The sequence below is a fragment of the Nicotiana sylvestris genome, chromosome 2 (assembly GCF_000393655.2).
Source record: "Nicotiana sylvestris chromosome 2, ASM39365v2, whole genome shotgun sequence".
Classification (NCBI taxonomy): domain Eukaryota; kingdom Viridiplantae; phylum Streptophyta; class Magnoliopsida; order Solanales; family Solanaceae; genus Nicotiana; species Nicotiana sylvestris.
In genome coordinates this window covers 143,019,321-143,036,194 of record NC_091058.1, presented here as the reverse complement: position 1 = coordinate 143,036,194, position 16,874 = coordinate 143,019,321, and the positions used below count along the sequence as shown (strand labels likewise).

Below are 16,874 nucleotides of genomic sequence, written 5' to 3'. Positions count from 1 at the left end.
CGACAAGTTAGGAATGTCATAACATGTACTTTTGGAGTGAGACTAGGGTTCTTAACATTATAAGGAGATTATGTTATGATTTATTTTAGTCATATGATAGTCGTGTGTTATGTTTTGAAGTCAAGCGAGTTCTGGAACAAAAGCTGGAAAAGGTCATCACAAGTTCCATTCATGAATGTGTTGAAACTTAGGTCAAATACAGCTGATATTTTCTCCCAATATACATGGAATTAGGGGATGATATACCTACCAATTGGAATCTCTCCGAGTCTAGTTTTTATGCATTTAACCGTTCGTCGATACGACATCGTGGTAGAGAGATATTCGCGTTTTCGCGAGACTGTGCAAGCAGCTCCCATGGGACCCACAAAGTCGGTGTAAAACTCCAGCTTGTATTTAAGTTCATTTTAAATCATTTTCATTTATTTTTCTCGTCCAAAACAGTTCCTAAACACTCCTAAATTCTCTCCAAGGGTTCCCCCATGATTCTAGGGTGAAAACCTAAAATAAAAATATAAATCCAACGCCAGAAACCCCGTGGTGCTTGCTAGATCGTAGTTCTTCATCTCGTGGTTGTTTTGGAGGGTTCTTCAAAGTGAAGTAACCTCAGGTCTTATATGGGTCTTGTTGATTAAGGTAATAATCAGTCCCTCCTTCATATATATATATTAGATTTTCAAGGTGAACTACAAGTGTTTACACTCCAACTTGAACACCAAAAGTTGATTCAAGAAGAGAATACGATACCTATAGTGTTGTTGTGTCATTGCGAATAATTGTGGGCTGTGTTTGGCCGAAATTTCAAGTTGTTGCTACTGTCTAAGGTGAGTATAACAGCCTACCAATTGTGCTTAAGCTTGCTTGTATATTGGTTAAGTTGTTAGGATAATAAACTACAAGCTAATACTTGGTATAACTTGAGATGTTGTTGTCCTTGATGGATTGATTTGAAAGTTGTTCTTATGAACTTTAAGTGGCTGAAAATTATGAAAAATAAGTTGGCTATGATATTGTTAGTATGATTATGTTGGTTTACATATCAATCTTGTTGAGGAAATTGGTAACTAGAAAAGGAAATGGCAATAAAGCACTTGGAAGTTATCAACAGTGATATTATCATGTGTTGGGCTCTTTTGGGTAACTTTAAAATTGAGTACAAGGATGGAAATCTTTTAAAAGGTATCGGTTATTATACTGAATATATTATTTAAGTTCAAGAATGAATGATAATAGGGTTGAAGGGTTCTAAGGGATTTAATCCGAGCTTACCGCTCGTTGTGATATGTCGATGCTTGTTAATGAGATATTTTTTACCCTATTGTTGATATTGTTCTTATTGTATTGCTCTGGTTGTTGTTGTTGGTATATGGTAGTGGACGAGGCCCTTGTTATAGGGGAGATGCTACCCAAATTTACATAAACGAGCTACTAGCTTAAATTACGGACATAGCCTTTACTCAGCACTGATTTTGAAATCTTCTTATGCTACGATAGACTGAGTTGAGTTGTTTGAAAAGTTGCTTGAAAACTATTAAGGACTCAGCGAGGTTAAGGTATGTTAAGGCTAAAACTTTCCTTCAATTTGGCATGATCCAGTAACTACATGTATTTGATAACAATACATAAAGAGAAGTTCATATTCCTGAATTTATGTACATTGTCCTAGTCTCATAAGTTATAGCATTCTCCCTTATGGGGACTTAATATTCAGTTTAGTTGTGTCTTTTGTCATCCAAGAGATCAGAGAGTCTATATATATATACAGTATTACAGTATTTTCACCACCATCGAGCTATAATCGATGGGATGGCCCCTATTGGGCAACCTCTGATCAGATAGTGAGTTATATACTGAGCCTATTGTAGCCGAGCGCCTATGAGCGAGCCTAGAATAGCTGAGATACAGAGCCTAGTATGGCCGAGCACCTATGAGCTAGGCTACTACGCTAGAGCAGTTATACATACTGAGCCTTATAAGGTCGGACATCTATTTTGCTTACTACATTGAGAGAGTTGAGCTAGTATCAGTTGGTAAGCATATCTTCAGATTATCTTTGACTCGCAATTACTTTCAGTTATTACATTATCAGTTCAGTTTCAGCTTTCAGTTATTCTGTTGCCTTACATACTTAGTACATTATTTCATTCTGACGTCCCTTTTGTCGGGGACGCTGCATTTTATGCCTACAGGTCCTGATTGACAGTTGAACAGACTCTCCCAGCAGACAGAGTCAAACATCAACTTGGTTGGTAAGCTCCACTTCCTCGGAGTTACCAGGTCTAGACCTTGGAGTCCATTTTATATATATAGGTTTGATGGGTAGGTCGAGGTCCTGTCCCGACCATGGTACAATTCAGTTATCTCTAGCGGTTTGTAGACGAGTCCTGTATATTTTGTATATCAGTAGATTTTTATGGCGTCTTCGTCAGCCTGCACATTTATATATATCAGCTTTTGGGTATGTTTACTCCTCATATGAGAGAGACTTTATTTTCATATTATTCAGAGTTTGGCCTCATCGGCCTAAGATAAGGGTTACCCCTCCAAAGTTCACAATTAAAGAGTGGTACGCTCGAGCCGAGTATGGAACCGGGTGCCGGCCACGCCTCTTCAGGTTTGGGGCGTGACAAACTGGGTATCTGAGCTATTTTATCCTAGGAAGTCTACAAGCTATGTCTAGTAGAGCCTTGTTTATAGATGTGTTATGCACCACATTATATGAACAGGAAGCTACAAAATATTTAGGAGTTTGTTACCCTTCTTTCAAATCTAAATCGTGCTATAGAGCTGAGTCATAAGATTTCAAGACAGGAATTATGTTTGCTAATGATATAGAGATACTTTCAATTAGAAAAATTACAGCCAGCCAGAGGGCTACTACAACAGCAGGTAATGGCACTAGTAGAGAGAGAATTCTTGACAATATGCCCAGTTTGAGGCCCTATCAGATCGTGCATACTTGATGTGCGAATTTCCTACTTAAAATCCTAAGACGGGAATATGTAATATACCCTGCGAATAACAGGCCATGAGAGTATTAGAAGGTAAAAGCATAAGTTTCAACAGATAACAGAAGCAAGGTGAAGAAGGTTACGAGGTACCCAGTTAATGAAGATTATCCGATTTTCCCATTCAAGTAGAGAAATATAAGGCTTCTAAGTTACCTTCAACAGAAATAAAGATATGTACAATTGGCCACACCCATCTTAGTTATGCCCTATGGGAGTTAACATATATATTTAAGAGACAGATGGATATAAGGATCAAGAAGGGTTAGAGTAAACCAAAATGGTGGAATGAGTCAGGGGAGATAAAGTGAAACAAGGTTTTGTTGTAGTTTTCAGAATAATATGATAGATAGAAATATTAGCAGGATAATAAGAAGAGAGTAAATGAAACATTACGAGTAAGGTATGATAAATGAGTGATAACGGTAAATCAAAATATGACAAGATGACAGAGTCCATGGTCAAGTAAAGGAAAATACAAGAGGTGATAGGCCTTGAGATAATAAAAAAGTATAAGCCATGAAGTCATATCCTTATTTCAAAAAAACGAATTGGCGACTCCAATGTAATTACCAGAAGGCTAAGTTAGACCCCCCGGAGGAATAAAAATCAGCATAGGCTAGTAAACAAGATAAACCGAAAATGAATTAGGGATCAGAGGATTTGATAATAGCCGTCATCGTGAGAATTTCTGATATCGTGTTCCGGCAAAAATAGAATGGACAACGAAAGAATAATCTTTAAAGGTCATTCAAGAATATGCTTCCCTAAAGCAAGCACTGTGAGTATAGTTAAGCCTAAGGGACTAAGTGTGCCAGTTACTCTAGGTGTCACCCTCATGCGTAAGGAATTCAGATATCCTTGGTATATAAGTGTTATCGCAAGGCGAGTAAGAGTCAGTGAACGTGAAAAGACGTTGAAGATGAAGAGGTAAAATATTTTATAGGTAAATCTTCATAGCATTAAATGTTAGTACTCCCCTAAAAGGTGGAAGATGGTGTGATATGGTATTAAGTTGGAGTTAAATCGTTCAGGTAACTATGGAATAGTAAAGGAAGAATGCGACAAAAAGGGCGAAAGGAATGAGATCACATCTATTCAGATCCAACAGATATGTTATAACTCCAGAATATTATGCAAGCACGATGCCAGAGAGATGCAATAAGGGTTCCCGACCAGGATGTTATTGATAAATAAGTGTGAATTAACACTTCATACATAAGGAGACAGTGCAAGAGGTAAGTTAAGACAAAGGACATAACCCAAGAGAGATTATGCGGAATATAAATATGAGCATGGACCAACGAGTAGTTAATAGTTGATTCAGGAAGAGCCTAGTTATGGCAAGATAAGAGGATACAGATAAATCAACAGATCGTGCAAGATAAACGTAGTATACCCCAACATAGTGAATTTAGTCCCCTAGATATGACATCATAATCTTTGAGAAATATTCATATAGGAGTTGGGGTAGTTGAAGGTACAATGTAAGTGTTGCGGAAATAAAAAAGAATGCCACTAGGGAGATAGTCAAAAAATTTAGTTCAGAAGTAACTCTACGAGCACAAAGGGTACAGATGTAAGTAACTAAGTATAATTATATGCGAGTAAGTACATCAAAAATTTTGCCGGGTATACGATGTAAAAAGCTCCCAGCTTTACATGAGTCAGATAGTCTTCCCTAAGTGCTACAACAAAACACTAGCTGAGGAAATAAGGAAGAAGGCTTCAAAATAAGCATAGTGACCTGGAGAAGAAATGATCTTAGAACAACAGTCTCACTACAACATTGTATGTACTCCATAAGAAAGTGGTACCTATCATGGCTTATGAATGGGAAGTAAAAAAATCACAAGTGATATTTGAGATCATATGAGTTACAGGAAATTCCAATATTCTCGGGCAATAAGATAAGCTAAGTATTCATGCAACAAGTGGCAGAACGACAAGGAAAAGTAATTCTTACTTTTAACGAAATCTGAGAAGACACGAAAGGAATTATTCGATCAATGACCCATAGTTAGTTGCGTTATGACGCACTTAAGATTTCAGAGTGTTATCCATGCAGCATATATATTGACATTTCTACAGCTATTGGAGACTCTAGAATAAATTAAAAGAAAAAATTAAGTCCACCTCGCAAACAAAAACTTGAATTGCTAGAAGGTCATATCATGGATGTTCTATAGCGTCCACGAGGGGCTAAAGTAATAACTAATACCCTGAGCCGCAGATCAGAAGATAGTGTAAGCCTACTTAAAGGCTAAGATAGAAGAGGAAACAAAAGAGTTACATCAACCAAGTGGATTAGAAATCTGATCATTAGACACTGATGAGTATAGAAATCGTGATTTAGAAAATTGTAGAATAACTCCAAATATCCAAGGTACAAAAGAGATAGTACAACGAACATATTCTATAATGGTTCTACGATAAATCTAGTTATAAGAGTACCAACCTCATAAGAAGTCAGTATGAAGCTTCCGCTGGATTGTGTATGCAGATGAGGTGCAAGTATTATAGTAGAGCTTTAAGGTGTGAATGTGAATTCCACCTATGTGGACGGGAGGTTATGAAAGAGATAGAAGATATAATGTAAGATTTAAAGGTAAGTAAGGTACAAGTGAAAAAGGTACGAGATGCCCAAGTACAGAAGGTTACGAATAATCTAGATACCAGATAGAGGGTTGGAAGCGTCGTAATTCTGTATTAAGAAATGATAGTGGTGTCGTCAGTGACATATCTTCTAGCCTATGGTTTCCAAGTACATAGAGGTCTAGTTAAGAGAGTAAAGAAGAGTTAGGGACGATATGATGTCTCGCTTGAGGTTCCAGAATAACATAAGGAAATCTATGGTGCTAGCAAGTTAAAGGAAGGTTGCGAGTAGTATAAATAGATATATGTAGGTCGCAAGCTATAGTATGGTAGAGCGACAAGGTTTTAGGTAGACAGAAGTTAGGATAAGAAAAGGTGAGTGAGAATGTGATGAGAATAGGTAAGGCCTAAGGATTAAGCCCATCAAAATAAGAGAGTTTATGGTTCCCGTAAGTTATAGAAAGCTCTATATAACCTGAATGAACTCGGAGGAGTTTAAGACTAGGAGAATTTATAAGATAAGGAATGCTGCCATGGTAGTAGAATAAGGGTGTAATTGTGATAGATAAGAGGATGACATTTAGGCATTTGATTGAGTAATAATTCAAAGAAAAGGGATTTCATGAATTGCACGAGATTAGGATACCCTCATAAGATGAACCATGTTGGGATGCCATGAAATACGGTTATTAAAGTATAATACTGCCCCTAGGTGAATCACGCAAATCACTTCAGATGTTCCCCAATGAGATGTGAGCCTAGTGACAATGTATTACGTAAGAGGTTTCAAGTTATCAGTGGTAGATTAAAAAGATCAACACTAACGTAAATCAATAATAGACAGATAAAAGTTCCAAAGTATGATATGAGATTAGGTCATCATTCTTAAGATGAACAGTAATGAGGAAGAACTAAAGGACTTAGATTTATACATATAGGATAAGTAGCGAGAGAGTAACCTGGAGTTGGGTAGCAGACCTTGGTACCTAGATGTTGTAAAGCCATCAGCATAATTAACTGAGACTATGAAAAAAGAGATAAAAATAGTCGTAAGTTCGACAAAGTACCAAGTGAAGGACTTTAGTACACCTATAGATGCCTAGAGGGATAACTTGTCATAGTTCTGTATATGTTCACAAAGTGAGGCCTAGAGATTGGATAATAGTAGGAGAAAAAAGGAGAGAAAAGTCGCATACACGCACATACAGGGATAGAGTCGTACAGGCTGCATGACAGAGGTAGAAACAATAACGAGATTGGAAGAATTCCGACCATAGGTCGTGGTGTGAGAAAGAGGCCTAAAAGGGGGAATGCCCTAGTGTTTGAATTTATTCAAAGAATAGTTTCCTAGATGTCAAGGACAGTATTAAGGTATTCATAAAATCTATAAGTTATGAGATTGATAAGCTCATCAGTCAACATTCGAGGACGAATGTTCCAAAGGGGGGAATGATGTTATACCCCATGTTTTTGTACGTGAGAGTACGTCGTAAGTCAATTGATGTAAGCTCACAAATAAGATCATCTTTGAAAGTACATAAAGTAATTTAACCATGTTACCATGGAGGTTACAAATATTTAAGATCATGGATAACAATTACCAAGAGGGCTGAAAGGCTTAGAAGCTAAACAAATTGAAGAAAATAAGTTTCGTCGAATGTTGACAAGTTGGGAATGTTATAACATGTACCTTTGGGGTGAGACAAGGGATCTTAATATTATAAGGAGATTATGTTATAAATTATTTTAGTCATATTATAGTCGTGTGTTATGTTTTGAAGTCAAGCGAGTCGTGGAAAAAAAGTTGGAAAAGGTCATCACAAGTTCCATTCATAAATGTGTTGAAACTTAGGTCAAATGTATCTGATATTTTCTCCTAATATACATGGAATTAGGGGATGATATACCTACCAAATGGAAGATCTGCGAGTATAGTTTCTAACGCATTTAACCGTTCGTCGCTATGATATTGGAGTGGAGAGATATTCACATTGTTACAAGACTGCGCAAGCAGCTCCCATGGGACTCACAAAGTCGGTGTAAAACTCCAGCTTGTATTTAAGTTCATTCTAAATCGTTTTCACTCATTTTTATCGTCAAAAACAGTTCCTAAACTCTCCTAAATGCTCTCCAAGGGTTCCCCATGATTCTAGGGTGAAAACTTAAGATAAAAACACGAACTCAATGCTAGAAACCCTGTGGTGCTTGCTAGATCGTAATTCTTCATCTCGTGGCTGTTTTGGAGGGTTCTTCAAAGTGAAGTAACCTCAGGTACCGTGTGGTTATTGTTGATTAAGGTAATAATCAGTCCCTCCTTCATATATATTAGATTTTCAAGGTGAACTACAAGTGTTTACACTCCAACTTGAACAACAAAAGTTGATATACAATATCTATAGTGTTGTGGTGTCATTGAGGATAATTGTGGGCTGTGTTTGCCGAAATTTCAAGTTGTTGCTACTGTCTAAGGTGAGTATAAAAACCTACCAATTGTGTTTAAGCTTTCTTGTATGTTTGTTAAGTTGTTAGGATGATAAACTACAAGATAATACTTGGATTAGCTTGAGATGTTGTTGTCCTTGATGGATTGATTTGAAAGTTGTTCTTATGAACTTTAAGTGGCTGGAAATTATGAAACATAAGTTGGCTATGATGTTGTTAGTATGATTATGTTGGTTTACATGTCAATGTTGTTGAGGAAATTGGTAACTAGAAAGGAAATGGCTATAAAGCACTTGAAAGTTGTCAACAGTGATATTATTTTGTGTTGGGCTATTTCAGGTAAATTTAAAATTGATTACAAGGTTGGAAATCCTTTAAAAGGTATTGGTTATTATATTGAATATATTACTAAGTTCAAGAATGAATGATAATGGGGTTGAAGGGTGCTAAGGGATTCAATCCGAGCTTGCTGCTAGTCGTGATATGTCGATGACTTGTTAATAATATATTTTGCACCCTGTTATTTATATTGTTCTTATTGTATTGCTCTGGTTGTTGGTATATGCTATTGGAGTAGGCCCTTGTTATAGTGGAGATGCTACCCAAATTTACATAAATGACTTGCTAGCTTAAATTACGGATATAGCCTTTACTCAGCACTGATTTTGAAATCTCCTTATGCTACGGTAGACTGAGTTGAGTTGTTTGAAGATTTGTTTGGAAGCTATTAAGGACTCAACGAGGTTAAGGTATGTTAAGGCTAAACCTTTCCTTCATTTTGGAATGATCCAGTAACTACACGTGTTTGATAACAATACATAAAGAGAAGTTTATATTCCTGAATTTATGTACATTGTCCTAGTCTCATAAGTTACAGCATTCTCCCTTATCGGGACTTCATATTCAGTTTAGTTTTTGTCTTCTGTCATCCAAGAGAGAAGAGAGCCTATATATATATATAGTATTAAAGTATTTTCACCACCATCGACCTATAATCGATGGGCAGGTCCCTGTTGGGCAACCTCTAATCAGGTGGTGAGTTATATACTGAGCCTACTGTGACCGAGCGTCTATGAGCGAGCCCAGAATGGCCGATATACAGAGCCTAGTATGGTCGAGCGTCTGTCAGCGAGCCTACTACAATAGAGCAGTTACACATATCGAGCCTTATAAGGCCGAACAACTATTTTACTTACTATATTGAGAGAGTTGAGTTAGTATCAACAGGTAAGCATATTTTCAGATTATCATTGACTCGCAGTTACTTCAGCTATTATATTATTAGTTCAGTTTCAGCTTTCAGTTATTCTGTTGCCTTACATACTCGGTACATTATTTCATACTAACATTCCTTTTGTCGGGGACGCTGCATTTCATGCCTGCAGGTCCTGATTGACAGTTGAACAGACCCTCCCAGCAGACAGAGTCAAACATCAACTTGGTTGGTAAGCTCCACTTCCTCAGAGTTGCCAGGTCTAGACCTTGGAGTCCATTTTATATATATAGGTTTGATGGGTAGGTCGAGGTCCTGTCCCGACCATGGTACAATTCAGTTATCTCTAGCGGTTTGTAGACGAGTCCTGTATATTTTGTATATCAGTAGATTTTTATGGCGGCTTCGTCAGTCTGCACATTTATATATATCAGCTTTTGGGTATGTTTACCCCTCATACGAGAGAGACGTTATAATCATATGATTCAAAGTATGGCCTCATCGGCCTAAGTTGAGGGTTATCCCTCCAGAGTTCACAGTTACAGAGTGGTATGCTCGGGCCGAGTGTGGCACCGGGTGTCGACCACGGCTCTTCAGGTTTGGAGCGTGACATAATTTTGGATAGTTGAATGATCATATGAGTGATGAACTCCGATATCAAGATATTGAACAGAAAAATATATTTGTTTAAAACGAAGAATGCAAGACATGTACATTACTATTCATATATCTAGACAAAGATTTATCAATAAGCATGATTATGTGATATGTTCTTTTACTTTAATTTATAATTATAAAAAAAAAATCTAAGTTTGGTATAATACCGAGTGCAAATATATTTTACTTGACTGAATTAGCTTTTGCAGGTGTATATATCTGTAATATAGGAAATTGAAATAGGTTTCTAGGAACTGGCTTTTTTTTCTTTTGTATATTTAAATCTTTTCTAGATATTTCCAGAGTGAAAATAAACCAGTAAATAGTAGAGGAGAAAACAGTCGAGTACAAGAATTGAGGAAAATATATGGGAAAAGAGTTGCAAAAGTTAGACAACAACTCAAAATCTTGGAGAACAATATAAATATGAGGATATGTAAAATCTTGGAGAACAATATAATGTCATGAAATTGAAATGAACGTATTAACATAAGCTTTATCCGGAGCTTAGAATCTACAATAAAGACAAACAGCTTCAGCTCCTAACATAAACAAAGGACGTAGCAACAAAATGCACTCTATTGATGATACTTATCATCACAACATATGATATATTTATCTGACTTTAACTTCTTTATTATAATACTTACAATATATTGTTACTATTTTACATAATCATATGAGTAACGTACATCAAGTAATTGCCTATAAGAAAATCTAATAGTTTAACAAATAGAAGATTACGCAAAAGAGTGTACGGGGAGAAGAAATTAGCAGATTGGAGTATGAGGGGACCATTGATCATTTGCTGTAGTTTTTATGAATTAATTACTTGAATGAATCAACGCATCAGCAGCATATTCGCGAAAGAGTGAAAACAAAATTGAGCGTGCAGATACTATCAAGTTTCACTTTTTGTTTAAGAACACAAACACCAATAGTTATCATAAATTCATCGTGGTAATCGTCATTTAGATTAACAAGACATGACTAACATCCTAATGCCTGTCAATCTTTCAATTTGTAAGCTCAAGAGTATCCCTGCAGCCATCTTGGAATATCACACCTAGGGGTGGTAATTTAAGCTCAAACCCATTCAATCCATCCAACCCATCCAAGGTTGTGTCGATCTTTGGCCTGCCTATTGGTGAACTCAACTCATCTTGACACCACCCATCTCAGCTTATCTAATGTTGGATTAATTTTTAGCCCAATTTGATCCATGAATAACTTTGCTAAAATATTTTTAAAATAATCTTTTCTTTTTGTTTGATATGTTATATCTGATCATAACAAAAAAAAAAAAAAAATTATTTGGTAATTAAACAATTCATAAGAAAACAACACACATTAATTAAAAGTTTGGTAAGAGTTGGATGGGTTCATCTTAGCCCAAGTAACTTTTGGGTGGGTCATTAACCTACCTAGTTATTGACTCGACCCATTTTGACCCGCTTAAAATCAGTCCAACCCGCACATTTAATCACACACTTTTGGCTTGCTTTCACTCATCTTATAAATCTGTTGCACTCATACTCTAGCAATTCTCTTTGTTGCTCTCACCTTCAATCTCGCACTTCTTAATTTCTTGTCACATTCTTGCTTTCTTTCCCTCTAACTAATTGCTTGCATTTCTTTCTTGAGTACCCACAACTCAAGTGTACCACCTTTGCTTATAGGCGATGATGGAAGAATTTAGTGAAGTAATACTCTAGAATTATACCTTCCATTTATTTTTATAATTAGTCTTTCTACAATAATATTTCTAGACTTCTCAGTCTTAGATTAATTTAGATGTATATGAACAAGTTCGGTCAAAATGTGTCGAGTGATGAGTCATATGTAACCAATCCAGGTCATAAAATAGTTTCAAAAATTAGTACATCCAATTAGCAGTATATTTGTTTACTCAAAACTATGAAAATGGACACACACATCTACCCTGCACACATTGGTTGAGCTATTTTTCAAATGCATTCCGACTTAATCTTTTTGACATGTCGATTTGGGCTTATAAGCCTCTTGTGGCACGTTATTAATGTCCAATCCAACAAAACTCGAGCATGTTACATAAGGTAAAATTTTCAGAAACCATTATTGTTATTGGCTATTAACTTCCTATAACTACCACATATATAATTACTTCCTATAACTACTATTCAGTTGTTACGGTAGTGTATTCGATGTATTCATGAATACAGTAGCAAAAAACGCCTAAAATTCAGGGCAGTCCAGCTGTACACGCATGTATTCACATGTATTCGCGCCATGTATTCATGAATACAGTAGCAAAAAATGCCTAAAATCAGGGCAGTCCAACTTACGTGCATGTATTCACATGTATTCATGTTGCTGTATTCATGAATGCAGCAGTAAAAAGCGCCTAAAATCAGGGTAGTCCAGCTGTACACGCATGTATTCGCGCTGGCTGTATTCATGAATGCAACAGTAAAAGCGCCTAAAATCAGGGCAGTCCAGCTGTACACGCATGTATTCACATATATTCTTGTCATGCATTCATGAATACAATAACGACAATCACCTTAAAGATAGGTATGTCCAACTGTCTAAGAGAGAAGAAAAACATAGATATCATACCTCAAAGGTAGTATATATACCATAAATACTTATTTTGCTATAAAATATAAAAGGTAGCCATAGAAAATAATATTTTAAAATAATTTTGGTTTATAAAAAATAGGGTGTATACCTTTGATATAAGAGGTAAAATTTTCTTACATAAATTGGAATCAAACTGACATTATATTCCTATGAGAAAGAGACAGTCATATGATAAAAATGGAATACAAAGGAAGCAAATATGTGAATATGGTTAGTCAAGCATGAACCACAAGAAGTTTTTCTACTTCAATCAGACGTTGTCCAAGTATGACCAAAGTTGGTAGAGTTCTAGCAAGTTACAGCTTCATTAAGTAAATTATTATGTTGAATACACCCTGCAGAAAAATGTACCATGTGTTATTACCTCAGGATTAGAAATTGAACACAGAAAGAGCAAAAATGAAATAAATCAAAGCTCCACAGTAATGAAAGTAACCGAACAAACGATGACTATAGGCTTTGCAGAAATTCTAAGGATGGTAACAAACATCTTGGCTGAACTCCTACCTCTACAACAAGGTTGGAAGATGGCATTGAAAAAAAATAATAATAATTTCCCCTAGAAATAAATGTAGATTCCAAAGAAATCTGATAGAAATAGGAAACGACAGATACTCACATATCATCTCAGGTTGCAGGTATATATCAACTTGAGAGCTTGGAAGGCCGCACATAAACCGAGACTATAGGAAGGGAATCAAGTAGCAGATAGTTGACAAAAAATGAACTAATTAAGCTAAGATACATATATGATAAACTTTTGTATATCATGAATTCCACACTGTTTTGTACAAGATATATTATTCCGCTATTTCTCTGCACATATGGAAAGAAATCACCTAATTTTTTTGCTACTACTGGGATTTGAGCACGGGATCTCCTATGATTTTTATCCCACCTTATTGACCGTAAGGCCACAAACATTAGTCTTACACTTGCACATAAGTTTGTCAATTACCAGGATCAATGATCATAGGACTTTGGTAAAAAGAAGCCAAAACAAGGTCAACCAAAATATACTGTACTAGATTGAAACCTAGTAAATAATACTACAAAGTTGAAGTCACTTACTTGAAACTCCATTCATTTCCAGTAAGGTCTCATGTTCAGTATTGACCTGGGAATTCGTCGCACTTTGGTCTTCACCATTGTCTGCTTCGGCACTGACCTGAGAATTTTTCACACTTTGGTCTTTTTTACCATGGTCCGCTCCTTTATTAACCTGGGAGTTTTTTCCATTATTGTCTTTTTCACCATTGTCTGCTTCGCTCTCCAGTGATTTTGTACTCCTAGGAGCTATAACAGGATGACAAATAAACTTATCATGCAATGCTATTTCAAAGGCTTTAAAATAGAGTTATTAGTGGTTCGTTCATGTGCACGTTCTGTTTATTTCATCCATTTGTTTCAACGCTTTTAAAATATTCTAACAGTGTACTTTAACATGTCGTAGCTAACAACCTGTTTTATTTACAGGGTTACTAATTTCACTTTTTATGAATGATTAACTGTACTGTTATTTTTAAGTGACTTGATTACACTGTAGTTAAACTCACAAGTAAATCTAATAGAAAAAAGACCACTCTTACCTGGAGGTGATACATTTCCAACAAGTTGAACCTCAATGTTGCAATCTTGGTGATTCCCTTCATGAGAAACAGATTTATCAGTCCCACAATCACTACCATTGCTACATTTCACGTCGATCTGGTGCTCAACGTCAGAGTTATAAACACCATTTGATAAAGCCGTGGAAGAACCACCGTTATCCACTCCATTAGACGCTGAGGCATAGCAGTTGACTTGACATCTAGCCGCATTTGATAAAGTCTCGTAAAAACCCTTGCTGTGCACTCCATTAGGCGTTGAGATTGGACATTTAGCTGCATTTGATAAAGTCTCATAAGAACCCTTGTTATCCACTCCATCAGGAGTTGAGGCATAGCCGTTGACTGGACACCTAGGCGTATTTGATAAAGCCTCGTAAGAACCCCCGTTGTCCACTCCATTAGGCGTTGAGGCGTAGTAGTTGACTGGATGTCTAGGCGTATAGCACTGTATCTGTGCGGACTGTGAGACCGACATATCTGTGCCCGAATAATTAAACGGAATACTCTGACAAGGTACCATAGCAGGATTGACCATATAGTAATTATAATTAGGAGCATAAATCTCATTACTATTCAAAACTGGCACCAATACATAGCCTGAGTTTGTAGGATAAGAAGTGTAAGTGCAAGTATCCATAACTCTCTTTTCCTTTGGCATGGCTTTCTTTACCTCAACAAATTTATTATTCAACACGTGAAATCTCCTCTGTAACACATTTGTTACAGCTTCCTCTGAATCATAGGTGATAAACCCAAATCCCCTAGGCGTATTGGTTTCTCTATCATAGATAATTTTTGCATCTTCAATTTTCCCAAAATGCTCAAAGTATCGTTTAAAATCTTCCTCAGATAAATACTGAGGCAATCCCCAAACAAAAATCTTCTTCCTGTGACTTTTGCTAGTTTGTCGGCATTCTAAACAACGTTGGCTTTGAGAGTTTTCACCTTTGGGTCTTGCCAATGAAACATCAACCTTGAATAATCACCGTATAGAAAGTAGATAAGATAAGAAGCAGTGAAAAACAGAAAAATATTGTAAAAGACTAAAAGAGAGAGCATAAAGTAGAAAGAATATTAATGCAATAATTGATGAGATTTTAGTTTCATTGAATAGTATTCATCCTAAGTTAGACAACCATGCAATAGTTCATGCGAACACTTGCAAAATAAAACGCCTAATTTTCGTATGAAATTACGTATATATAGACTCCCTTTGAATCAAAACACCAAATTTTCCTGTGAAAAGTACTTGAAAATAAAATTCACATATTTAAAAACTACTTGAAAAGTACTCTATCTAAGCGAGACACAGTTGATTTAACTCAGTTCATAGTGTTAGTTTCACTTTCAGTACTATACTAATTTGTCCTTGTTTCAATGAATTGGGTGAGGACCGAGCTCTCTAGTTCAAATTTCAGGCAAAAATGCTAGGAGGTTTTTCCCCATCTATCCAAGCTAGGGGTGGCTAAATGGTTAAAAGAAAACAGTTAATCACTCATATTATCCACTAAAAAATGGGTTGAATTAGGAATTTTTTAGAAATGGGTCAAATATGGATAAAAATCATATTATCCATTTAGAAAATGGACCAATAGATGACTAATAAGTTTAACTTTTACATTTGTAAAATCTCAAATTGGGGGTTCCTCAAGTTTGGGAGACTAAGAATTCTCCCAAAAGTGCTCATATTCATGAAGCCATGGATAATATGGTTACCCATATTATCCGCCGGTTAACCCTTTTTTATCTGTATTAAATATGGGTCGGGTCAGATAATTTGTCCGTTTTTATTATCCGTTTGACCCGACCCGACCCACCCGTTTGCCACCCCTAATCTAAGCATTGGTGGATAGAGTTACCTGGTACCTGTTGCCGGTGGGAGGTGACAGATACCCTGTGAAATTAGTCAAAGTGTATGCAACTTGACCCAAACACCACGGTTATAAAAAAAAAACTAATCTGTCCTTGTTCGTGTAATGTTTGTGAATTATTTAGATATCTGTAGTGTCGCTCAGACAAGCAAAAACTGCTCATTCATATATGGTTGCAGTAACACATGATAAAACAACCACATAAACAAAATCACATGACAAACTAATACATAAGCCACAAAACAGGAGAACAAACGAAAAGGAAAGAACGTTAACTCTACGCAATAACAGTGTGTTGATATATTTCTTACACCACAATATCCGCGCACTTTTTGTACGTGACATAAAAAATAAGATAAGTAATCTACTACAACAAAAAATTTTACACTGCATGTGGATATAAGTTAAAAAGGAAAAAAGAAAAGTAGGGGAGTGCAATACCGTTCTACCAAGAATGATATGTTGGTCTTGAAGAAGCTCATCAAAAACAGAAGAATCAGCGAAAGTAACAAAACCAAAGCCTTTTCCAAAACCTGTCTCCCAAACTTTAGGTATTTCTGACTTGATCACTTCTCCATAGCGACTAAAGTGCTTTCTAAGTGTCTCTTCAGTTGTTTCCCACGATATTCCACCAATAAAAATCTTCCCTTGTTTCACAGTATTCTCCATTAGTGGCTGATCAAAACAATATTCCTCAAACTGTAAAAACAAAAAGTTAAAACTTTTCTGCACTGACTCTGCAAGCGAGATAAGAGGGTTGAGAAAAAAAAAAGGGATATTGTCCTTGTTTTTGAGTTTGTTCTGAATTATAGTTAGTAGCAGGGGTGTTCACAGTTTGACAGAAAACCGATCCAAA

At 36.2% G+C, this 16,874-nt stretch overlaps 1 protein-coding gene across 1 annotated transcript; it reads right to left on the bottom strand.

Moving 5' to 3' along the window:
• Positions 1 to 14,031: 14,031 nt before the first annotated feature.
• On the bottom strand, positions 14,032 to 16,687 carry LOC104214019 (RNA-binding protein 1-like). Its single transcript, XM_009763613.2, has 2 exons — positions 16,460 to 16,687; positions 14,032 to 15,120 (listed from the first exon to the last, which is right to left on the bottom strand). Exons 1-2 carry the CDS (start codon positions 16,685 to 16,687, stop codon positions 14,032 to 14,034), a joined length of 1,317 nt encoding a protein of 438 aa, XP_009761915.2.
• Positions 16,688 to 16,874: the final 187 nt, after the last annotated feature.

Bases quoted from the DNA above. Each gene is read 5' to 3' on its own strand.
- LOC104214019 (XM_009763613.2), bottom strand. From the start codon at position 16,687: ATGGAGAATACTGTGAAACAAGGGAAGATTTTTATTGGTGGAATATCG. The intron at 15,121-16,459 runs GTATTGCACTCC...TGATTATTCAAG, and splicing joins ATATCATTCTTGGTAGAACG to GTTGATGTTTCATTGGCAAG.